Here is a 26715-nt window from a genome sequence, read left to right as displayed (position 1 = left end):
TTACTGTCAGTGGAAGATTACAGTTGGATGGATTTGACCATTTCTAACACATCAGAGTGTCCCTGAACACAACACATTATCCACATGTAACAGATACTTATAATAAGATTAAAAAGCCTCAAGATAAAAATGTTTAAGATGTTTGTTTTTAAAGATAATTTTTTATTATAATTCAAGACAGAATTTAAGACAAATCATGGTTTTGGTATTCTAGCATAAATGTTCCTGTGCAGACAGAGGCTTTATGAAGGAATTATTGTGGATTATTATTCATTATTCTCACAGTTCAACTGTGTATAAACTGTCTAAACTCTGATCTGTTTGGGTCGTTTGTCTGTCAACTTAAAAAAATATTGTGATACCAAAAAAATTGTGATACTAACTACTACTAGGAAGGAGGTGAACTCAGAGTTGAACCCAGTGCTTTTCTTTTCATTAATTTTACACTTTCCTCATTTTAATCCAATTTTAACCCCAGTCGATGGAGGATTAGAGTCAAATTTAAGGGGGATTTTCCTTCCCACTAGCTGTGTCTTCATAAAATGTCAAGAGAATTCTGTTTTTTTTTTTCAGTGGTGAAACTGAATGACGGGCTTTACCATAAACTGGTTTTTACTGACTAATCCAGGTAGCACCATGTGGTCAGAAGGTGGCGCTGTAGGCTATGCTACACATGTCTGTAATTAATGGTAGAGGAAGGACAGCGTTCCATCACTGAGCTGTTTACATGCACACCAATACTCCGCTCATTATCAGATTTCTGGAGTTATATTATTCAAGTGAGAATGTACATAGGATATTAAATTTTTAAAACTTTCCATAAACATTTGCACAATAAATGTGCATTAAAGACATTATGGGATGTATCTGTGTCACCGAGTGCTGACTCTCAACGATCTTTTCACCATCTTCAGTTGAATTTTTTGAAAACAAACCACAGATTCTTTGATAAACTACTTGTGAAGCTTCCAAAATTCACACCATCTACCATGAACTTTGATTGTTTCATTTATGAATAATCACAGTCTTCGATGTTTTCTTGTTTGCTTTGACATTGGTTTTACTGGTGGTTTTTCATTGAGAAAAGCGCCTCCTTATAGAAAAGTAGTCATTTGTTACAGTTCGTATGACAGTTCATGAACATCATTCCCTATATATCAGACTCAGACGACAGAGAACAGAAGTCCTTACCCTGGCTGACATGATACTGTGTCTGCTTCCTGGTCGTGTTACTGTCATCTCTTAGCTGAAACAAAAATAACAAAACCCAATGAAACTTCAAGACACCAGCCACAGTGACCTTTGACCTGCTCAATTTGTACCTCGATGGTGTAGGTTCCCGGGGTGACATCCTGAAGGATGCAGCTGGTTCTGGCCTGATTCACCTCCTGCACAAAGGAAATGATGACACAATGAGTAGAAAAGTCACTAACAGCTTCAAATGATTGTGATTCTGTTTAGAAACATGTCAGAGGAGGAATAGTCATAAAATAAATGCAAAATTGTTTCTGGCTCATTTATACAGAAGGTACATTTTGCATCAATGTCAGCAAATCTTGAGAGGAAGGAATTGTGAAGGCAGATTAGATGCTATGTAAAATCTTAAAATGAATTTCTCAGATTTTATTAGAGACACAAAATTGAAAGGGAGGAATTGGAACTTTTGGAGGGAACTGGAGAAAGTTATTTTTAACAAAACCAAAAAACATATGTCAATATCTCCAAAGGAAATGATAATTAGATTTGAATGCTCTAATAAACCTTCAATTTTCTTAATTTATCTAATCAGACTGATGAGCAAATATCATATTCATAAGGCAAAGTCCTCCTGATCCCTCCCTAACATAAACATCTACATTAAAGAATTAAAAATGTATTATAAAACATTAGCTTTAGTAAAAAAATCGCAAATGTGAATGTACCCTTGAGCTGTTTGATAATTGTTTTTGTTAATACGTGATAGGGTTTTTTTTTTATTGCATTGCACTTTTTTGTATTGTTATGCCTCCCTTCTTATTGTTTCTATCAATACTTGAACTTCCCTAACCCCAACCCTAACTCTGAATACTTGTACTTTCTACTTCTTGATTATCAATAAAGGTTTAATATTTTAAAAAAGCGTCAAATGATTCTGATTCTGTTTAGATATCAACTAATGTCATGAACCTTTTCAGTAACGGCTGCAGTAATATGACACATACTATGTTTCAAACAGCTCAGCAGATGAAAACACAGAACATGTGTGAATCTGTAGCATGATTAACACTATAGCAGGGGTGTCTAACATATGGCCCCTGGGCCAAAACTGGCCGTCAAAGGGTCCAATATGGCCCATGGGATGAATGTGAAATGAAAAAATTACACTGAAGATATTAACAATAAATCAATCAATCAAATTTTACAAAAATTGGTGTGGAGTAAAATAAATATTTAAGTACTTTGGACCTAGCTATAAAGTAACATCCATCCATCATCTTAACACTGCACAGAGTTTAGTTTAATTCAATAAATATACTGAATTGACTCCCAGGGAATTTATATGCTGATTGATAATATGATCCAGAAATTTATTATAACATGAATATGAATGACAATGAAATACTCATATACAATTGGGCTGAAAGCATTGGATGTTTTAACTAGCATGTCTTGGCTGCAGTATTAACAGTGGGCTTTTCTGTCCGGTAAACACTAAAGCCAGGTTCATTACTCCGTGGATTTAAGATTTTCACACTATGTTGTGAAAATCTGTTATGTAATATGTTACTGTATCAAGTTCACCAAAAGGCAACTCCTCTAGGGTATGCTGTTGTCCATGTCTGTCCATGTCTGGTCTGAACAACAAAGGATGTTAAAATCAGTTTAGTTTAGGTTCCACATACAGACCAATATGATCTAAAGTGGATCAGACCGGTCAAATAATAATAATAACAACAACAACAACAACAACAACAACAACAACAGAATAACCTACAAATAATGACAACTACAAAGTACATGAAAATGTTTATACCAACTATCCTTTCAGAGAAAATGCAAATAACCAAAATAAATTTGGCAAAAACTGAAAAATGTCTTAATAGAAGTCAGTGTATTTGTACCAGTATTCTGTCTGTCATTAAATGTTTTGTGTATTTGTCAATCCACTGTGATCTGTACGTTATAATGTACATGTGGAAATGATAAACTGAGGCAGAATATTGGTCAAATTACACTTATTTTTCTTAAAACATTTCAGGTTGTTCATGATATTCATATTTTTTGAAGGATAGTTTGTAGATGTAAACATTTTCATGATGTAATTTAACTTTTTCACTGTTATTACTTTACTGGTCTGATCCATTTGAGATCATATTGGACTGAATGTGGACCCTGAATTAGAGGATCCCTCATACCCAGTGCCATAAGAGTCTTTCTTTCTTTCTTTCTTTCTTTCTTTCGTTCTTTCTATTGAGCCGATGAAAAAGTGTATTTCCCTGTAGACATCAAAAAAATTCATCTCTATCTGTTCAGTAGAGCTGAAACAATTAATTGACTCGAATAATTTTTTTTTTTTAATTACAGTTTTCCTGAATCGATGCTTCATTTCCTTAATTTCTCTGCTGTTAAACACTGGTTCCATAGTTTAAATGTTTTATGTATTTGTATATCCACTGTGGTCTGTAAGTTATAACGTACACATGGAAATGATAAACTGAGGTAGAATATTGTTAAAATGATACTGATTTGTCTTGAGACATTTCAGATTGTTCATGTTATTCCCATTTTTTAAAGGCTAGTCTGTAGATAGCCCAGTCTGCTGCTATCGTGAGCAGACCCATGCTTTCAATCTTACTGGTTTGCATCGCTGCAATCTGAACGGTCCATCCTGTCGGAGTTTGTAGTACAGGTAATACAAGCTGAAGCCAAAGGTGGGTGGAGCCTGGTCGAAGGCCACATGAAGGTTGGAGCCCAGCTGAGACACGTTCAGGGTCTTCGGCTTCCAAACTGAAAGGGAAAACATGCCTTAGTGTCATGGAAACAGCAGTTTGTGGATGTGATGCCGATCCTTAAACATGGACAGCTTTGGGTATTTTTTTGGTTTTTTGTTTTCATTTAAGAGGGAAATTCCATTGCTTTTCCACAAGAGGTCAGAGTAGTCCCTTCAAACACACAATTAGATTTCTTTTTAACTCGAGTGTCTTATTTCTGCAACTTCATGCTTTATGTTTTTTTTTCTTTTTTTTTATGAGGGACGTCATACATAGTTCAGAATTCAAGCCCTGTTACAAACTAGCTCTGATAAATACAAAAAACATGTTTCACAGAGCTGATCTGTCATCTACTGCTCTCCCTTCATTTTCCATTACATTTTCCAAACAGGTTATACATTACTGAACAAATTAACAAGGGCTGCCATTCCTACTCATCCATCCCTAAAAATCCACTCACAACACAATCTGCCTGATAATCCAGTAAATTCAGTATTTCACAAGAGAGAAATTAAAGCAAATCTGCTCTCCTGAGGCTAATGTATACGATCCTTAAACATGGACGCCTTTGTTTTCATGTGTTTTGGAACTCCAGTCATTATTGTTTGCTACTATCTGAGAATAATTCCACCCCTGTTTTAGACTGTTGTCATGAATGGAAACTCTAATGGACTGACTGAATACTTGTGTCTTCAGGTTCAGTTGTGTCATTCAGCCTTTATTAGTTCACCAGTAGACTCCATATCCAATCTGCTCATTCCATGTTATTGGCTCCTGTTTGTCCCATAGTCATGGATGTACTGACTATTACTGGATAACTGCAATAACCAAGAAAACTACAAAACACAGATTCTCTGGCAGATTCTGTAGATATTAGAAACTTCTACAACCACAGATAAGAAAAGTTTCAAAAACAGAAATAAAAGAATTAAAGCAGTGAAATATACTTAAAATATATTTGACTTGTATTTCATTGGAGACAGTACATGTAAATAAATATGTGTTCATTCAAGTATGTATAATAAGGTTCCTACAGGTTCCTACAAGTTAAATTCAAGACTTTAAGACCTTTTTAAGACTACTTAGAATAGAATTTAATGCCCATATTCACAGCCACACTGGCAAAAATTCATGACTCCTTGAATTGAGGAAAATGTATTTTTTTACCCCAACGCCTTTATTCCCACCCTTCTGAATCATTTCTCACCGGGGCTGCAAAGTTAGCGAAGATATGTTCCTAATTTCAATATAAATTGTTGGGTTGAAACAGGTGGAAGTGAGTGACTAACATTAGTGTCTTTGCAGGCTTGGAGATTAATAGACACATGCATGTACATATAAATTTATTTATGTATGTATTTATTTATGAATTTATTTATATATTTAAGCATTTATTTATCTATGTATTTATGTATGTCTGTATTTATTTAGGAATCAGTGTATTATTTATTTATTTTTGGCAATTATTCATGTGTGTATTTATTTATATATGTACTGTATGCATTTATTTATGTATTTATGTATGTATGTATGTCTGTTATGTATTTAGCCAGGTAAGCTAGTTGAAAACTGATTCTCATTTCCAGTAACAACCTGGTCACATTTAAATACAATACAGTCAACAAGTTATGGCAACATAACTTAAGACCTAGCATATGAAATTTGATACCTTTTAAAGACTTTTTTATGGTATTAAATGTAGCTTTGTAAATTCAAGACTTTTAAGACCCCACGCCTGTATATAGGCCTACGGTCAAACTGCAGGCAAATGTGGCCCAAATCTGATTTTTTTTTGCCCATATGTGACCTGTATCCAATCGTTAAAGACAGTTTGAACAGCACCAAATATGATTCTTTCAAATCCGACCCCGGCCATTTCATGTGTGGTCTAAATCCGATACGTATCTGATATTTTGCCATGTGACCTTCGTATGAACGGCCAGGTTGCATTATCCGACCTGTATGTAATTAAAAGCGACAAACGTCACAATTCGTGTCCCAGAGGAGGAGCGGGTGGGAAAAACATATTTACATTCCATAAACAAGTGTGTGCCTGCGTGGTCACATATTACATCAGGACCTCTTTTGTGCATGCAGGTCACTTCAGGGTCGCATTCAGTTCATACTCAAAACTGATAGAAATCCAATACAATGTGTAATATGAACGAGCACAAAAAAATCGGATACCCCCAAAAATCCAAATAGTGCTTAAAGCTATACCTACCGATGTGGCATTTCTCAACAGCACTTAGTAAAAGTTGAACATGACGACCCGCCTCCCTCCAAAGCCCCGCCCGCTCATCCCAAGTCGTCAGAAATGGACGCATGGTCAGAGCCCCGTTCGGCACTATTTGACGCAGAGGGTACCCCTTCTGCGTCGGATTTCGACGCGGAGGGCAGCCTGATAGAACTGCATGGAAATCCCTCAGTGTCCACTGAGCTCTGACGCTTTCCTCTTACCTGATGCGCGTGATGGAAGCGGAGGTGGAAGTGGAGGTTCGGTCCACTTCAGCGTGTCCGCAGACCCCTCCTCAGTAATCAGATCCATCATCCACCTGCCGCGGCCCCTGTTTCCATCAGTAGACCCTGAATTTAAGTGTCTGGTCTGTGCAGCACTGGGTCAGTGTCTTCAGCTGATGAGGTGCCCAGCACGCGCACTGTGAACGCGCGGCCTCCGCGAATTTTCCGTGGACATTTGAGGTTTCATAGTCCGTACATTTATCATCTTACATAATCCTACATTGTGTGACACTAAGTACATGTACCTGAATCAGTACTGCGGTCATAAAAGCTGAGCTTCCTGCAGACCTGTCTGTTCAGTCCAGTACAGTCTGACTTCCGGACTTTATCTCCATCCTTCAATCATCAGACTCCTGTTTGTTCCCCTTAGTTGTTGTTTCTGTTCATAAATCCGTTTTTTTTCCTTCCACATGTGCATTTGAGTTTTATCCATACACATCATAGACAGTAGACTGGTGGTCAGGTGACAGGAGGAGCAGCGTGAGTGAAGCATCAGATTCGGAGATAGGCATATCAGATGCGGGAGCGCGATAATGGATCGGATGCTGAACGGCCGTAATGGATGATTGACAGGAGGCTCAGCCAGGTTCGACCAATTATTTCATTCGGACCGACTTAAAATGATTGGTCAGACTTATTATCAGAACAATATGAGAATTAAACATTTTGAGTTTCAAAACCTGGTGGATTCTTTATATTTTAGTTGACACACGCTTATTAGGAGCATTTAAGATGACAAAAGAAAAAGTGTAAAAATGCCACATCATACGGTATAGCTTTAATGCTGCATTCCAGGTAACTTGTAACCCGTGTTTTTCCAACCTTCTACCAGTGAAAATGCATTGAAATGCCAGTCAAACCTGTGACTTCCCACCCATGAATTCGCAGTAAATCGATGTACCCCCAGTTCCCCTGAAACAACAATGGCAGCCTCCATGGATGCAGTATTTATGTAAATTGTTTATTAAACAAGGTATTGCTCTAACATTATTATCCACAAATGTTCTGCATAATCAGCACCTACTCTAGTGTTAGCTAGTTTTCAGTCTAAAGAGTGCAAGAATAAATTAATACCAAATACATATTCAAATATACAATAATGTAACATAAAAGGTATAACAGCTTCTCTTGCTTCATGCAGTGCCTCTGTTTCCCTCAAATAAGCAAGGAGCAAGCACCTTTGGCAATAGAAATGTTTGTAAATGAACGTAAGCCCCATACGGTCCACCATGCTGGTTTGTTTACATCTAGCTACTACAATTCCTTGCCCTTAGCTAGTTTGGCATACTTGCCTGGAACGCTACAAAGTTGTGAGTTGTGGCTGGAAGTCGTGACTTCCGGGCTCAAAACCCAGCATGGAACGCAGCATAAGACCTGCTGTCTGACTGTAGCCTAAGTGTCTAATGTTATGTCTTTTCTTGATTCCTTCAGTGCCTGAACATATGAACTGGCTCACCTGTCATTTCGTCCCATTCATCAGATCTAAAACAGTACAGGATCATTACTGTTACAGTTTGTGCTATGTTCAACACATTCTCCATTAGGGACCAGGAGGGAAGCATCAGTCCAGGGTTGGTTTACATCGTCACTGACTTCCCTGAAATAACTGTCATCCTGAAGGCAGCATGTTGTTCTTTTCAGCATTAATTACACAACTAATGATGGTCTGGGGTTGTGCAAGTTCAGGAAGGGGGTGTGGCTTTACCAGGAGAACAGGAGGTCCTCACCCATAATCCCACCTAAGCAGGATGTTCCTCAGCTGTAGAAGCTGTTGGATCAGTCAGACTCTGTCCTGGGTTTGATTTGGTTCATTGCTTCATCCTTTCCCTAATTCATCCCTATAATTAACCACTGATCACACTCATCTTAAATGGTCATGAAATATGTTGTGTTCATACTGTCTAAGAACATTTTTCTGACTTTTACGTCGTAGATCAAAGTGAATGTAAAACTGTGTGTGTGTGTGTGTGTGTGTGTGTTCAGTTTGGGTTTCTAAGCAGAGCGCCTGGCTTTGGTTATGACGACCACACTGAGGAACTACATGGCTTACAGACGAGGCTGTCTGGACCCAGGAGGACTCACAGGCTGGAAGAACAACAGCAACAATTGGATCAGGGTGTCAAACATGCGGCCCACGGGCCCAAACCAACCCGCCAAAGGTTTCAATTTGGTTCCAATGCAAAAATTACACTGAAGGCATTAACAATCAAAGGTGTCAAACGTTTTTTTTAGTTCATGTTCCACATACAGACCAATGTGATCTAGTAAAATAATAGCATAATCCAGTGTTTTTCAACCTTGGGGTTGGGACCCCACATAGGGTCGCCTGGAATTCAAATGGGGTAGCCTGAAATTTCTACTAATTGATTAAAAAAAAAAAAATTACTAATAAAAAATATATGGTGAATTGATAGAGACAATCACAATACATAAAAGACATGACAAACTCTGAAGCTGGAACCGAAGCACTGTGGTACTGTTTATCTTTCAAATGTTCATTGTGGTCGGTTTAAGATGCTGCAGCTCTTTCATAATTCATAGTTTGAATTATTGTTTGTTCAGTATTAATTGTCAGCCTTGTAAATCCAAGCTGGGCTGCCTGTACATATCCTGACCATGGAAAATAAAATTCTCACTTTGTGCAGTAATCTACACCTGGCTTTTCTGCCTCCATCCATAGTAATAAACATTATATAGACTAAATGTCATCTAAAATTAACGTTTATTTGCAACATAGTATAGCAAACTATTACATGATCAGAAACAAATTAGTTTAAGCAAAAAAAAAAGTCTCAGTTTTGAATGTCTGGGGTTGCCGGAAATTTGTGATGTTAAAATAGGGTCACGAGCCAAAAAAGGTTGGGAACCACTGGCATTATCTATAAATAATTAACAAGTACAAATTTTCTTCTTGATTTAATGTGAAAAAATAATAGTACATATGAAAATATTTATATTTACAAACTATCCTGTAACAAAAAAGTGTGAATAATCTTAACAAATATGAACAACCTGAAATGTCTAAAATAAATAATGTGCAATTGTACCAATATTCTGCCTGTTACTAAATGTTTTGTGCATTTGCAGATCCACTGTGATCTATAAGTTGTGATAAAATTAAGTTGTGATGTAATATTGTAGAAATTCTTCTTATTTTAGTTCCAAACTCCAAAATTTTAACAATATTCTGATTGGTACCACAGGTTTATGTAACATTGTGTGTAATGCACATGTAAAAATGATACGTTGAGGCATAATATTGTTAAAATTGCACTTATTTTTCTTACAAAATTTCAGTTTGTTCTTCAGGTTTTTTACATTTTTAGTGAAAGTTTGTAAATGGAAATACTTTCATAATTTAATGTTTTTTATTGCACTAAAATTAAGAGGAAAAGTTGTCATTATTTATAAGCAATTATGTTATTATTTTACTGGTATGGCCCACTGGAGATCAAATCGGGTTGAATGTGGAACCTGAACTAAAATGAGTTTGACACCCCTGAATTAGTCTGTTAGTCTCACACTAAGACAAAGATTAGGATAAAAATTTACCTGGAGTTGACCTGAGAGCACCTGGAAATTTTCGTTTTTGACACAAAGTTTTATTTTTCAAAATGTATCACCTGTCTGTAAGTAACTTTGGTTACAATTCAAAGCATTTTCAAGCACTTCAACAAAAATTCAAGCACTTTTCAGACCTTGAAAATACAACATTGAAATTTAAGCATTTTCAAGGATTTCAAGCACCTGTACAAACCCTGATTTTTTTACATCTTAAAGTCTCTTTTCATTCACTGTGGACGGCAAAGTAAGATTGTCATTGTACAGAGAAACCTGTTATTACTGAACACATAACAATAAAACGCTGTGAATCTTGAATCTCTTGAATCTTGTATGAGGCTGCAATAATGTAAAAGATGAACAACTGAGTTAGAAAATGTCCAAAAGTCAAACACAGGAGAAAAAGTGATATCCAAACTGTATCAGGGATTGGTGTCCAACAGAAAAACCTCAACTCTGTATATTAGAGATAAATGGAGTAAAGAATTGTTTGTAGAATGAAGTGATGGCTCGTGGTATGATACATGTGAAACTCAAGTAACTACATCTAATTCTAGAAATTAGAAAATATTTTGTTGGAAAAACATAGTAAGATTTTTTATAACACCAAAGATCAAAAAGGCTTCACTATCATTACATCAGCCCTGCTGGAGGTTGTGCGGTGAGCAGGTTGTGGGACATGTGCATGTTTCTTGGCGGTGCACAAAACTATCCTAATATTGGGATAATATTAGTGAAGAATTTTGGAAAATACTAGGATATGAACTACCAATAACATGTTCTGTGCAATATTGGCTCATTTAGCAGGAAAACATACCAAGTAAGGATAAGTATTTGATTAAAATCTTCTTGGTAGTGTCTAAAAAAGCCATCGCATGAAAATGGTGTAAAGAGGACCCCCCCTACCCTAAATAATTGGAGAGACATTGTGGAAGAAATTCACAACATGGAAAAACGTACATATATCATATAAGACCACAGCAAGCAACATGCGAATATCAATGGAAAAAGTGGACAACATACAAGACGTTAACTGACACTATGTTCTAAATGTTTGTGTTGTAAAATGTTACAAATGAAACAATAAAATATAAGTTAAAAAAAAAAAAAAAGAAAATGTCCAAAAGTCAAAATTCATTTCAACGACGGATACGAAATCACAAATATAGACAAAAACTGTTCAAATATAAATGTGGATCAGTCTGAGCTCCTCAGCTTATTTAACTCATGGACGTTGAGGTTTGTATGATTATCTAATGATTCTTAAAGCAGCGTATGACGTTTGTCATCAATTTTTCATCAAATCTGTAAAACCCAAGTGATAGCTTAAGTATCACGAATGTGTTAATGTTTCTGTGATTATGCACCTGAATCACTTCCCTTACAGTGAGCAACTTTGAAGTTGACTTCATCAGAAGCAGTCCGTTTGTTTACATACCAAACCAAAACCAAACCGTCACTTGGGCCTTGTTGGAATTCCATGCAGCCGCAGTATGGCCGCAGCAGCAACAACACAGAGAAGGCTTCATTGCTTCTTCTGCTGCGACTGTGTCGAATTCCGAAAAGGCCTGAGCGGTTCACTAAGAGGGAAGTGGTTCAGGTGTGTAATCACGGAAAGACAAACGGATTCGTGATACTTAAGCTATCACTTGGGTTTTATAGATTCGATGAAAAATTGGTGACAAACATCGTACGCTCCTTTAAATAAACGTAAAAACTGGACTTACAGTTGCTTCGGAGGAAGGACGGATGGAAGAAACTCTCATTCATCAGAGACGGAAAAGGAACCACACGGACCATGTAGTCGGTGTCAAAGGTCAAACCGGTGAACGGCTGACTGCTGAGCTTCTGAGGGAGGACATTCATCAGAACTGATCAATAATTAGGTCATACTGATGCACTTAAAACACTGAATAAAAACAACAGTTTGTCCTGAATGAGTCCATTTGGCTGCTGCATGAGTCTGCAGCCATTCTTATTGATCAGGTAAGTTTATCCTGCACTGAACCCTTACAGGCCCACAACTATTTTGGCTGCAACTTCCAAATGTTTTTTTTTTAATCTTTCCTCAGTGATTTATCACCATTCGTTATATTATCCTCTGTACTTTAAATTTTTCAGTGTAAATCATGTATTTTCCTATATTTAATTGACTGATCATGTACATGTTCAGAGTAAATTCAAAGGTTAAGTCAAAACAGAGAAAAGATGAGGAAAAAGACACTTTTTCAACAAAATCTCTCATTCGCTGAACATAAACCCAGTGTGTCCATCCATTGTCACTGATCCAACTCCATGGGTTTTACTGGTGAATCAATGTTGTAGAAGATGACAGTGTTTCCACGGTAATGATGGAGCCTCTGAACGTCCAAATAGGTCATATCTGATGACCATGAAAGATAACAAACTGCATTTTAATGTACTGATAGGATTAGTGGATCAACAGGTATTAAACACATATTGGGCAAGTTTCTATTTTTGGTCATTTACACACACATTAAATATGGGTTCCGTCATGTGCCTCATCACTGATTGATGACATATGTGATGTGTGTGGAGGACTTAGTGAAATGAGTGAAATTATGGCATTGAAATGGGAATCATACGCCCAGGTCACTTAAAAATTAGAGTCAATTTGGTATGTCTGTTTTTGGACATATGCCCGATTACTTAGTGCATTTTCTATAGTTTTTATAACACTATGCAGAATATTAACCCATTTACAGACATTTTGAAGCTATAAATAGTGAACATTCCTGATTTTTATCAGTTTATGACCTTATAATGGTTTTATTGCTTGTGTTTAATTTTTAGGAAGTGCCTGCTAGGACGTTTTATGGCGAGAGACAGTTGTCACGGCAACCCACCCTACCATCAGTAACGATGACAAGGAGGAGGAGGATGATGTCCAATTGTTATTGGACTAAGGTTGAAATTTTGAATTTCAGCGTATTTTAATGAGTGCCCTATTTAAGGGTTAAACAGTTTAGATCAGAAGATGGTTTTGGGTCTTTATGGCTAAATCAATATACTGACCAGTCAAAAAAACCCAGTCACCACCTGGATTTACCTACAGAAACAGGTGAGAGTCTTCCATTGTATAATTAATACAACTCGAAGTGATGCAGTGAGTAGCTTCTCATTTCTTTTCTACTCCCTTTACCTAAAAACTTAACACAATAGTCATAACTGTCAGCTGTATATTCTTCATATTTGACACTGGACTCGGTGTGGTGTATGTGTGTGTGTGTGAGCTGTCTTTTACTTGACTGTTCTATACTTATTTTATTATTATATTTTTATTCTTGACTGTATAATTCAACCTGTATGTATTCAACCTGAGCACCTTACAGAACGTAAAACCAAATTTCATTGCACTGTACAAATGTATTTTGCAATGACAATTAAGCTCATTCTATTCTAGATAGCGGTAATGCACTGTAATGATAATTAACACCAAACATTTCACTGCATAAAAGAAGAATCAAAAGTCTGTATTCATATCATGGAGACACTCAGTTATGATAATGATTCCATCAGATATGGTTTTACTTCCACTGGCCAAAAACCTCAGTATGTTTAATTCTTCAGTAAGTGACTGAATGAACTTTTAATTTTTACCTGAGTTCACTTTCTTACAATGGTGTATTCGGGCCACATAAGAAAAATAAAAACACTTGTCACTATGAGAATAAAGTCATAATATTTTGAGAATTAAGCCATAATATTATGAGAATAAAGTCGTAGTTTTAAAAAAAACCTCATAATTTAATGACAATAATGTACTTGTATGAGATTAAAGTCATACTATTTTGAAAATAAATTTGCAAAAGCACGATAAAAAGTCACAATGTAGAAATTGTAAGCCTTAAGCCTTGTTGATGGCAGAGTCTCTGGTAATACCGATAGCCCTCCAGCCGACCACTTCCAGTCAGTTCCTCCTCCACAAAAGAGGCAATCTGCTCCAAATCCGTCCGGTTCTTACTATAAAACAAACCCAAATGTGTGCAAACTCGCTTCAACATCCTTTGACTAATGATGATGTGTTGATGGTGGGGTAATAGGCTCAGTATTTTGCTGTGCGTAAACCCCAAATGAAAGTATGATCTCACAAAATGTTCCAAGTTCTCCATTATGCGACAAGTGGGTACAACTTTATTCTCGTAAATTATGATATGCCCTTTGTCAATGGTTCTGTTCATAACTTTTATGGACAGAATTTCTAGGTGCAGCTGGGTGGTGGAGGGGGTCGAGTTCAGTGGTGGGAGGATGTCATCTCTGCTTTTTGCAGATGATGTAGTCCTCTTAGCTTCATCAAGCATCGACCTCCAACTCTTACTGGGGCGGTTTGCAGCTGAGTGTAAAGCGGCTGGAATGAAGATCAGCAGGTAGGATGGAGCAGAAGATAGACAGGAAGACTGCGGCGGCATCTGCAGTGATGCGGACGCTATACTGGTCCACTGTGGTAAAGAGAGGGAGCTAAGCCGAAAGGTGAAGCTCTCGATTTACTGGTCGACCAAAGTTCCGACCCTCACCTATGGTCATGAGCTCTGGGTAATGACCGAAAGAATGAGGTTGCAAGTACAAGCGGCCGAAATGAGTTTCCTTCGCAGGGTGAAGGCTCAGCTTTAGAGAAAGGGTAAGGAGCTCGGACATCCGGGAGGGACTCGGAGTGGAGCCCCTGCTCCTCCATGTCGAGAGGAGCCAGTTGAGGTCGTTCAAGTATCAGTGAGGATGCCTCCTGGATGCCTCCCTGGGGAGGTGTTTCGGGCATGTTCGTCCAGGAGGAGACCTGGGGGCCGACCCAGGACACACAGGAGGGATTATATCTCTCGGCTGGCCTGGGAACGCCTTGGGATTCCCCCGGAAGAGCTAGTGGAAGTGCCTGGGGAGAGGGCTGTCTGGGGTCTCCTTATGAGGTTGCTACCCCCGTGGCCCAGACCCAGATATGTACCCAAAGATGGTACAGTATATGGCTTTACTCTCGAAATATGATCACATCACTCTCATGATATTATGACTTCATTCTCGTAAAATTATGACCTTTTTTGTGTTCAACTTTATTCTCATAAAATTATGGGATTTATCTTGATATTTTACGACTTTATTCTCATAGTGACAAGTGCTTTTATTTTCTTATGTGGCCCTGATAATATTTTCGGGTTTGATTCTAATGGACCTAATTTAGTGTTAAAGGGAATATTTCCATATTTATCATCGCCACCTGCTGGTCAGTTTGGTTTATCATTAAACTTGTCTTCTGTGTTTTCATACTGTGGTATTCTGTATTATCTCAGGTTCAAAACACACCATCTTTATATCAAATATATATGAAAAGTTTAATTGTTATAAATGTGGGTCTTGTCTTGTCAATAGTCTCTTTTCCATTGGACATATGCGCAAAACTTTACCAATACCCAATAAATGTAAAAAAAAAAAGTGCATAATGTTGGTTTTTCCATTAAATCAAAAATGCGGTGATTTGTTTATTATCGCGAGATGTCACGAGAAGTCATTCCATAAACATGGCGACAAACATAAATATTTGTTTTAAATCTAGAATGCTCGTTACCCCTCTATCCAGTACTAAATTAAAAAATGATTCAGTTGCCTCGTGTGTCCACACATACCACGCCATGTTTGTTTTAAAACTCTTCTTTTGCGCTTGTTGTAACATCTATCAACCTCGGTTTTTTTTGTTTATGTGAATCTAGCTGTGCAAAAAAGTCTTTCCATTGCAGTTTTACACAATATACCAATTTCACTATGCCGGAAAAAGCGCCTCTTGTGAGGGCAAAAACTTTTTCTTGAAAAATGAGAGTTTTGGTGAAATTGCCGATGCAATTTGAGGGTCAATGGAAAAGTGACTACTGAGGGGTGATAGTGGGCCCAAAACCCAGACCAATTCAGAACCACTGGTCTAATGGAATGTAATCTTGATGTTGGATGTTACTTTTCTTCTGTTTAGGGAAGGGCATATATTAGGTTTAAAAGTGAATATTTTAAAAAGATTGATCTTATTTAAACTGGAAGACTTCAAAGACGTCCATGTATTTCAGAGTTTCCACCATGTGAAGCTTGTGTTTTGAGGTGTTTCTGACTGTGGAACCCACCACCGTCCTGTAGGAGTAGTTGAGCTGCCGTGGGTCTTTGAGGATGAGATGCTGACACTGTTTTCCATCGGGGTTTTTGTCTTCCAGATAAACTCTGAAGCCTTTAATGTGTTCGATCCCTGAAAATCAAACCAGTCAGTATTAACGCTGATCCATTTCCTTGTTTTATTTCTTTCTTCCATCTTGAAAAATCAGGAAAGGAAACAAAGAAAACAAGGAAAAGAGGAAGGAACCAAGAAGACACAACCTGGGAAAACAAGGGCAATAAGCAAGAAAAGGAAATAGGAATAATAAGAGAAGGAAATGAGGAGGAGAGAGAGAAAGGGAGGGAAGGATTTAGTACAAGCAAGGAAATGAAACATGGAGTTAAGAGGAAAGAAGGAAAGGAAACAAGGATAAAACATGACGGAACATAAAAAACATGAAAGCCCTTTCCTTTCCTTTCCTTTCCTTTCCTTTCCTTTCCTTTCCTTTCCTTTCCTTTCCTTTCCTTTCCTTTCTTGTAATTACACCTTTGCATCCACACCACATGTTTTTCCTATTAGCGCTGTGGGAGTGCACAGAGCTGGAGCAGCAGTATAACAGTTTTTCTGTCTCAGGCAGATTCCTGAACACCCCACCCCCCACCCCCGAGATGTTTGTGCTTGTTAATGACAGCTGCAGGTTTGGGCTCAGCTCTGGCTTTTCTTCTCTTCCTTTCCTGTCCTTTTAAAGCTGAATACCACATTCTAAAAGCTGGATGCAGATAGCAACAAGCTTTACCATCTCATTATATACATACGTCTGTCTACTTACTACACTATATCATACATTACACACTTTTAGAATACACCTGTGGCTGTTTTCAAGCCTAAACTAAGTCTGTTATGTAGCACTGAACCACCTTCACATCTTTATTTCAACATCTTAAACACTTTATCATAAACTATTATCTAACAGACAAATACAGTGTTTTACTAATGTCCTTTTAACAATGACAGTGAATAGTTTAACAGACTAAACACACATTAACGTCAGCATCCACAGATAGATACTTTTGCTTACATTTGTTTATTTTTACTCAATTGCTGAAACACAGAATTGTAATGTTTGCAGGTGATTAAGTCGGTACAAGTGTAGGTTTATAACCATTTAATGTACATCTAGTCTATGTCAGTGGTAGATGCTCATAACTCAATAAATACAAATGTGTAGGTTTTGTAGTAGGTCACAGTTTTTTACTGTGGAAAACAGGCTGATGTGCCTTTAACTTCAGTATCTAACAGTAGTCGCTTTTCCATTGACCCTCAAATTGTGCGACTATAACTTATGCCTAAAAATTTGCCTAATGGAAAAATGATCATTTCACCCAAACTCTCGTTTTTGATGAAAAGTTTTTGCACTTCCAAGAGGTGGGTTTTCAGGCGTAGCAAAATTGGTATATCGCACAAAACTGCAATGGAAATACCATTTTGCACAACTCACGTGAACAAAAAAAAAATGTGATGAATGTTGGTGGATATTACAACAAGAGAAGAAGAAGAGTTTTAAAACGAACATGGTGCGTAATGTGTGAACACACGAGGAAACGGAATCATTTTTTAATTTAGTACAGGATAGAGGGGTAACAGGCCTTCTACAATCAAAACAACAGATATTTATGTTCCTTGCCATGTTTATGGAATAACTTCTTGTGACATCATGCGATAATAAATGAACAAATCATCGCAATGGTGATTCAAAGGAAAAAACGACATTACGCACTTCTGTTTTTTTGACATTTAGTATATATGGCAAAGTTTTGTACATATGTCCAATGGAAAAGCAACTAGCGTGTTCTATGGTCAGCGTCATGAACCCCCTCTATGGTGTGTATGTACCATGTATGACACATTATTACTTCTTCCGTTTGACGTCCTTTTGTGTCCTGGAATATGAGACATTTCTGGAGGATTTTGGTCTCCAAGTGAGAAAACAACTGACTGTATTGTCACAAAGACAGAGGGCGAGCGGGGTTCACCTTACACTGACTCTCCCTCTCTCTAACACACACATTCCTTCCCGGTCAAATCAGTGTATTGTTGTGTGTGATGTGATCTGCTCTGTCTCTAACCCTGATCAAAGGGACTCACACATGGGATAATCTTACATATTTCAGCTCTTTGAAGGTTTTACTTTCCTCTTCCTCCTCTGTCCTTTTACATACTGTCCCCACATTAGTCTCCATACAGACAGACAGATGGACAGACAGATGGAAAGACAGATGGACAGACAGGTGGATGTTTACCCAGTGGACTGGCAGCCCAGTGGACGACCACGGCGGCCTGGTCGTCACAGGACAGGTGACTGAAGGACACGTTGACAACTTCATGGATCACATGTTTCCCCAGTGGGTAGTTTAATGAGCAGTCTGTTTAAAGAGACACAGGTGGATCAGTGACATAATGCAGTATTCATTTACTACTATATAGCAGTAAACAGGGGTCTCAAACTCAGATCCTCGAGGGCCGGTATCCTGCATGTTTTAGTTGTTTCCCTCTTCCAGCACACCTGACGGTCGTTATCAGGCTTCTGCAGAGCTTGATGGTAGGCTTATCATTTGAATCAGGTGTGTTGGAAGAGGGATACATCTAAAACATGCAGGATAGTGGCCCTCGAGGACTGGAGTTTGAGACCCCTGCAGTAGAAGTACTTTCACAAAACAGGATAGGACTACTGGGATGTGTACCAAGGTTTATTTTTACATTCAAGTTAACTCAGTCTGGACTGTGACACTGTTCATAGTTTGGATGAACATCATACATCACCTGATGTAGATTCAAGTAGGTTCGGTTACTGCTGCATGGATTTTTTAAACTAATATTTAAGCTAGACCTGTTTTCAGTTTTGTTTTCCATTCCATTTCCACTGGATACAGATGCGTACACACACACACACAAACACACGTACGCATACTCCATAGTTTAGGACCCCGATAGCACTACTGAGTAGCCACCAGTCCACCAGTTGAGGAGCCCAGTTGTGTAGGCTACATACCTAAGGCTACATTCAGGCGGCAAATGTGGCCCAAATCTGATTTTGATCAGATTCTTATCTGCCTTGGCGGAGGTCTGCATTCTCCGAGTGCTTTTCTAGTTTGCAATGTGACTTCAGTCTGAACGGCCAGGTCACATTTATGTGACCTTCACGCCGCTGAAATGCAACCAGTAGGTAAGTAACCTTATGTTGAAATGATGTGAACATCATCTACAGCTCCACAACAAGGGTTTCTACATCATCAGCTCTTTTCCATTTGAGATGGTTTAGTGTTTTCATCACATTAAACTGAAGCTCGTGGGACAAGTTGTCGTTTTTTACAATTTATTAGTACTTTTACTCTAATAAAGAATCTCAACACTTTTTCCATCACTGATGGAAGGAGGAGGAGGAGGAAGAGGAGGAGAGGAGGAGGAGGAGGAGGAGGAGGAGGAGGAGCAACGAGCCATGAACGCCAAAGGAAAGGAGGAGAAAAGCTGGACTTGTGGAGAAAGCGAAGGGGCGTGGGCTCAGACACGACTCACTGCTCCTCTTCCTCCTATTGAAGCTGAAGACTGAGGAGGCTGAGGGAGGAGGAAGAGGAGGAAGAAGGCTGAGAGGAGGTTAGGAGAGCATGGATACGATACGAATCACTGCTCCTCAACCTCCTTGTAAAAGCTGGTTCATGTTCAGGGCGAATGGAGAAGGTCACAGTTGGATGCTCCTCTTCCTCCTGGACCCAGACTCTCAATGGTCCAAACAGAGGAGGAGGAGGAGCAGGATTATTACTGCTCTTCCTCCTCTTTGTCTTATCATGAAACTCTTTGGACACATAAGAAGAACGTCCCTGCTCCTCTTCCTCCTCTTGTTCAGAGATGACCTTTGACCTGTTCTTCTTCCTCTCACGCTTCTTTAAAATGTTAAAAAATGAAAAAGAGAAGGAAGAGGAGGCTGAGCAAAAATAAACTCCTTTAGTGCAAGAAATTCTCTTTATTTTCATCTTCCTCAAAGTGAAACACTGGTTTTTGTTGAAAATGACCTTGTTCTGACCTTTCATCAGTATCCATCCTCGGAAATGTGATGGTCCAGCAGTGTGAACATCTGTTCATACTGGAGTTCAATCATCTTCACTTCAACACACACTAAATAAACAAGTTCATCTGTTCCCTCAAAAACAGCACATATATTATTCAAACATGTACATATGTTTCTATCGTGTTTCTACTGGATTGTATATAGTTTCTATACGTGTAGATCATGAATAGAACTGTGGAAGTTCTAAACATGGTGAAAGCAGTTTAGACAGAACCACACAAATGGACTCATGATATATGTTTATGAGCTATGACACTGTTGGTACATTAGACACAGCACATAAGGAAGAATGGAAGGAAACAAGGAAAGAAAGAAGGAAGGAAGGAAGGAAGGAAGGATGGATGGAAAGAAAGGAAGGAAGACAGAAAGCTTGTGGGTTGTTTTCAGCTCCATCCTCCAGAACACAGACACACACACACACCTGAGTACACACACAATGAGTTGCTTGTGATTGTGATGCTAAAACGCCTCAGTATTGTAACTCTGCACACGTTTCTTTTCATCCGACTTTGAGAAGAGGATGCACATGGCCCGCCCACTGACGCCCCCCCCCCCCACACACACACACACACAGACACACAAAGACAAAAAAGACAGATTAAATGTCAAAGGAAGGAAAGACCATCTGAAAAATGCTGCAAACTAATAAGACACTGTTTATAGTCACTTTCAATGTTTGTTTGTTTGGGATAATACACTACAAAAAATGTACATAAATGCATTAATGTTTATTAAACACAATACAGAAACTCACAAATTCTTGATTACAATTAATACACTCAATTACCACCAAGCTCTGAACCATGGGGGACAGAGTCTTTTGTTCCGCTGCACCTTGGGTTCGGAACAGCCTCCCTGCGGAGCTGAAAGAAATACAGAGCCTAGACTCTTTTAAAGCTAAACTGAAAAATAATCTATTTAAGAAAGCCTAAAATTGTTGATGTTTTGATGTTTTTGGGATCTGTCCTTTTCTGATGTAGCACTCTGAGATTCTTTGAATGAAAAGTGTGTTCTCAATAAAATCTATTAACATGGTTATAATTATTATCATTATTATTATTATTTTCATTTCAATTGATTACCTCCGCCAAGGAGGTTATGTTTTTGCCAGGGTTTGTTTGTCTGTCTGTTTGTCTGTTTGTCTGTCCGTTAGTGTGCAACATAACTCAAAAAGTTATGGACAGATTTGGATGAAATTTTCAGGGTTTGTTGGAAATGGGATAAGGAAGAAATGATTAAATTTTGGTGGTGATCGGGGGTGGGGGGGGGCCCATTTCCAACAAACCCTGAAAATTTCATCAAAATCTGTCAATAACTTTTTGAGTTATGTTGCACACTAACGGACAGACAAACGGACGGACAAACAAACAAACAAACCCTGGCAAAAACATAACCTCCTTGGCGGAGGTCTGTGCTCTCCGAGTGCTTCTAGTTAGAGCTATGCGTTTAGGTAAAAAAAAAAATTAATCCTAATTTTTTTCATTGTCATGGGTACTTTGCAATTATAACCCATTGTTTTCTGTCTGAGCTGAAGACAAAATATAGTTCAAAATATATATATTACAATTAAAGGTATTACAAGAAGGTTTTCAAAAGAATCATCTCAATGTTGTGATTTAGCCATTATTTACAATCTTCAGAAACAAAATCTCAATTCACTGAATTATTCCCATGTCCAGACCTGGTGGGAATATGAGCCACCACTGACTTATGGGATTTATAGAGTAGATTTTCTGATACAGATACTTGGACTAAATGACTTCAAATCAACATGATTATCATTAAAATATACACAGTACAACAATAAAACAGCTATTTCATGACCACAGGTTGAAATTAAAATCTTTGCACTGATATCAGTTGATTTAAGGGACACAAAAACTCAGCCCAACATGAACTAATAAACAAACAAACAAATAAATATATCCAGTATTAAACTGTGAAAACTAAACTGTGAAAACTGACCCTCATATCGTGTGAGACCTGAAAATGGGCAAAAAGACAAAAAAAAACTTCACTTTTGATGAATGAATGATGTAATTATTGAATGTGTGTCCATTGGACTATCACTGGTCTACAAATAAAATGCTTCCAGAATAAAAGTAGTTGAACTTTACCAAATTTGAGTCAATAATAAAGAAAAATTAAGTCAAAAGTGCTAGTTCATTGTAGATTCTAAGATACAGTCTTTGGCCAAAATGTGAAATTCGAGACTGAACTGACTGAACATGTGTTTCAATATCATCCGTCTTGTAGCTGAAATAATTCCAGATAACTGATGTTGCTTTTCTTTTTTGCTCCAAGTCTTTGTTTACAGTGATTTTCTCTTGTTCGTTGCTCCTTTTTCAATGTTGTTACCAGTGACTCACTCCAAACTGACTAAGAATGATTGTGATTTGTGGACTGCTACGCGTAGTGTTTGTCACATACCCTTGAAATTAGATGAGAACACATAGAGTTCATTTGCCATCTACATTACAGGACCTGCAATGTGACTATTGCGCACATGTACATCGCGATGATGATGCTCAAACGATTTATTGTACAGCTTTAGTATGAACATACATGCGGAAAGCTTATAATGCATACAGATAACACGCCAGAATTAATGAGAGAATGGGTTTTATTCAAAAGGAATGTTTGTCTCTACCAGATCTACCTCAAAATAGTGTCTGCACATTACGATACATTCACTTTTCATGTTCTTTCTAGTGAAACATTTATAAATCCATTGTATAAATGTAGATACACCAACATATGTATTACAACACACCATCATACAGTATATATATTGAAAACATGAGCTAACCAGCACTTTTGTCATTTGTTTTCTGATTTGTTTTATTAAAGTATGTAAGATTTAGCACATTTAATGTGCAAATATTTTCTAAGAAATTGTAGAGCAGTGCTATCAACCTTTTCCCAGTGTAACTGAGCCCTCACCCTAAACCCTTTGACCTCTTCTTCTTCCTCTTCTTCTTTTGTTAATTTTCCGTGGACAACCCTGCCTCCCTCTTTGTCCGTGACCATGGGCGAGGAGTTCTTTGTGTGTCTGTGTTGACTTGTGTTTCTCACATTATGGGCATAAACTCGGTCTCTGGTTGATCTCCATCATTCACATCTTTTTAAAATCATGATCATGATTAGGGGTGTAAGAATATATCGGTTCCGCAATACATTGCGATATTTCATTTTGCGATACTGTATCGCTATTCAAAATTATTGTGTTGATATTTTTATAGGTTTCTTTTTTGTGAAGCTCTTTTATTTATATATTCACATGTATTTTGCTCTGTTGTTTGTACTAAAAAAGCAGTATTGTGATACTGCAGGTCATGCATGTAGTTTTTCATCCATTTTCGATCCAGACACAAAACCCTAGATCAGATATCGGTAAAAACATGCCAATCCATACAACTGATCCAAAGTGCTTATTTCATTCATCACATTACTTCAAGCAGCCGCTGCCTGGGGGGTTCTCCATTACTTTGCTGATCTGTGTCGCACACTTTGTGACGCCACTGTCAAGGCGATGGGCGAGTTGTTCATTGACTGTGCGAAACGTAATTTAGCATGGAGGCTGCTAACAGCAAAGGGTTGGCCATGTGGCAATATTTTACACTTGTCACACCAACTGCTTCCACTGCTACTTGCAGTATCTGTGAAGCGTGTGTTTCAAGAGGTGGCAGCAGCATTGCAAAGTACAACATAACTAAACTTAAAAGTACAGTGAGTATAGCAAAACTAAGGCTAATTAAAGCCGCAAGCGGCATCTAAAGGCCCTCGCCACGGGCACGTCCAGTAGAAGTATGTCCATCGTTCAGCAGGTGGCGCTCTAGCACCAAATTTAAATGTCTTCTGATGAATGGGTGTAGGCCTGGGAGATTGACGACTGATTCAAATTTGAGGCAGATCTTTGGTTTTATGTCCAAACTAAAGAAATTTTAGTATAAGTAAATCTGTAAGGGGCGCTATGCAGCTAAAATTGAATTTCTTCCTTTGAATGGGTGTAGACCTGCGAGATTTACCACTGAGTCAAATTTGAGCCAAATCGCTGTTCGTATGTTTGAATTAATGCAATTTTCGTGAAGGTAAATGTGTAGGGGGCGCTATTTAGCGAAATGTCATTTTCTTTTGATAAATGGGTGTAGGCCCGGGAGATTGACAACTGATTCAAATTTGAGGCAAATTGGTGTTTGTATGTCTAACGTGAAGTAATTTTCGTAAAGGTAAAATTGTAGGGGGTGTTATGGCACCGAATTTCAAATTTTTCTGATAAATGGGTGTAGGCCTGAGAGATAGACATCTGAGTCAAATTTGAGCCAAATCGGTGTTCGTATATCCGAACTGAAGCAATTTTAATTTAAAAAAAAAAAAAAAAAATTTTAAAATTTTTGTAGGGGGCGCTGTAGTGCAAAATTTCAGTTTCTTTTGACAAATAGGTGTAGGCCTGGGACACAGATGTCTGAGTCAAATTTAAGCCAAATCGGTGTTTGTATGTCCGAACTGATGTCATTTTTGTAAATGTACATTTGTAGGTGGCGCTAGGGCTGCTCGATTATAGAAAAAAAAAATAATCACGATTATTTTAGCAATAATTGAAATCACGATTATTAAAAATGATTATTTGTTAACCTTAAAGTTGTTTATTTTTTTCTTGCAAAACAATGTAAAATATACTCTTTTAACATAAATAAAGCTTTTAACCACTAAAATAAAGTATGTTCACTTTTGTATGAAAAAAAAAATCTTTGAATGCAAATAAGTGTACTGTAAATAAATAGTGCACTGTAATTAAACTGCTATAGATTTGCCATAGAACTGTAGCAATTTAAAAAAAAAAAAAAAAAAAAAAGCTCACGTAAAGTGCAAATTATAAATTCAAGTATGTTCAATGTAGTATGAAACAGTAAATTCAGTGGCGTGCCGTGAGGTTTCAGTTCAAGCCTTCTGTGTACATCAGCCATCTAGAATACATACGTTAGGGTTATACGGGTTAGGTTAGGTTAATACGGGAGTTGCAGCGTAAAGAGATTCGGAAACTGAAGATTGCATTGCGGACGAAGTTGTAGACGGAGTTGTTTTTATGTGTTTTAGTTTTTCATGAGATTATGATAAAGGCAGCGGTGGTTAAACTTTAGATGGTTACAAAGGTTTGTTGTGTTAGCGGTCGGTGCGGACACAACTACGAAACACTTTTTGCACGTGATGTGTTTTTGCTCTTCGTCTTCTTCATCAAACCCAAAGTGATTCAATACAATTGAATTTGACTTGGCTTTTTGTTTACCAAGCACTTCTGCTGTGATTCTCCTGCCATTTTTCCAGACCGCTAGGTCCAACTTTCCTCTTGGGGTGGACCTGCCGGCTAGCAGGCAGCAGTAGCTTAGAGGGGGGTGGGGCAGAGCAGCTCATGGTAGCTTGCGTGCGTGTGAATTAAAACGACTCAAAATTAATAATCGTTTTTTCTCGATTATATAATTTTTGTAATCGTTGCGTGTAATAATCGAAATCGTAATTGAATTTCAATTAATTGCACAGCCCTAGGTGGCGCTATAGTGCGAAATTTCAATTTCTTTCAATAAATGGGTGTAGGCCTGGGAGATGGACGTCTGAGTCAAATTTCAGCCAAATCGGTGTTTGTATGTCTGAGCTGAAGCAATTTTTGTGATGGCAAATTTTCGAAAAAACTTCGCAAAGTTTGTAAACTCGTCGCACAAAAACGGTGACACCGATTCAAAAAATTTGGATAACTTTTGATGTCCCACTTCTCTAGATACTGTACACCGATTTTGAGCTCATTCGGCCAAACGACTTAGTAGGAGATAGTTAAAATACAACGTAAGTGAAAACGCTGACTCAGCATTTTGGAAATTTCAATCCAATATGGCCGACTAAGGGTTGGTTTAGGGGCGTGGCCATAATAATATTTTTTGTCTGTCTCCTCATGATGAATCTGTGTACCGATTTTCGTGGCTCTACAACAAACTTTATGTTGGACGAGCTCCCTTTGGCGCAATGCATTTCCACTTTTCAAGGGGGCGCTGCCGCAACATTTCTCTACCGACCTCTACGAAACCTATATGTAAATTCAATTTCTCGCACTTCTGAATTTTGGGCAAAATTTGGTGAGTTTTCGTAAATGTTCAGAGGGTCAAAATTGAGCTCAAAGAGCAGGAGAAAAATAAGAATCTGAGCACAAGAACAATATAGCCGTTTCTATGGCAACCACATAGTTGGCCTTATTTGAAAGCTCTCGAGCTCCCCCACATGTCTGTGGGGTCAGATGTCACATGTCATGCACTTACACACAAGTGACTGACCCCGAGTGGGCGTGGCCCATTGACTCCCATTCATTCTGAGCAGGTGTAAATATGCGATTTGTGCACATGTCATGTACATTGTCGGAAAGGTCTCAGTGCTGTGAATGTGAATATGTGTGAGAGTGGCGACAGTGGCGAAAG

At 38.1% G+C, this 26715-nt stretch overlaps 1 protein-coding gene across 1 annotated transcript in view; it reads right to left on the bottom strand.

Annotated features, from left to right (window-relative positions):
• The window catches only part of LOC115419601 (interleukin-17 receptor D-like), a 92053-nt gene that overhangs the window by 27558 nt on the left and 37780 nt on the right, over positions 1–26715 (bottom strand). The window contains exons 3-9 of the mRNA XM_030134497.1: positions 18432–18554; positions 16166–16284; positions 11771–11900; positions 8533–8568; positions 3836–3987; positions 1323–1388; positions 1192–1246 (exon numbers count right to left, since the gene is read on the bottom strand). Coding sequence (XP_029990357.1) covers positions 1192–1246; positions 1323–1388; positions 3836–3987; positions 8533–8568; positions 11771–11900; positions 16166–16284; positions 18432–18554 — 681 coding nt within the window. The remainder of the gene's footprint in view (positions 1–1191; positions 1247–1322; positions 1389–3835; positions 3988–8532; positions 8569–11770; positions 11901–16165; positions 16285–18431; positions 18555–26715) is intronic.

Source organism: Sphaeramia orbicularis, chromosome 5 (genome assembly GCF_902148855.1).
Source record: "Sphaeramia orbicularis chromosome 5, fSphaOr1.1, whole genome shotgun sequence".
NCBI lineage: Eukaryota > Metazoa > Chordata > Actinopteri > Kurtiformes > Apogonidae > Sphaeramia > Sphaeramia orbicularis.
This window is presented reverse-complemented; position numbering and strand designations above follow the sequence as displayed.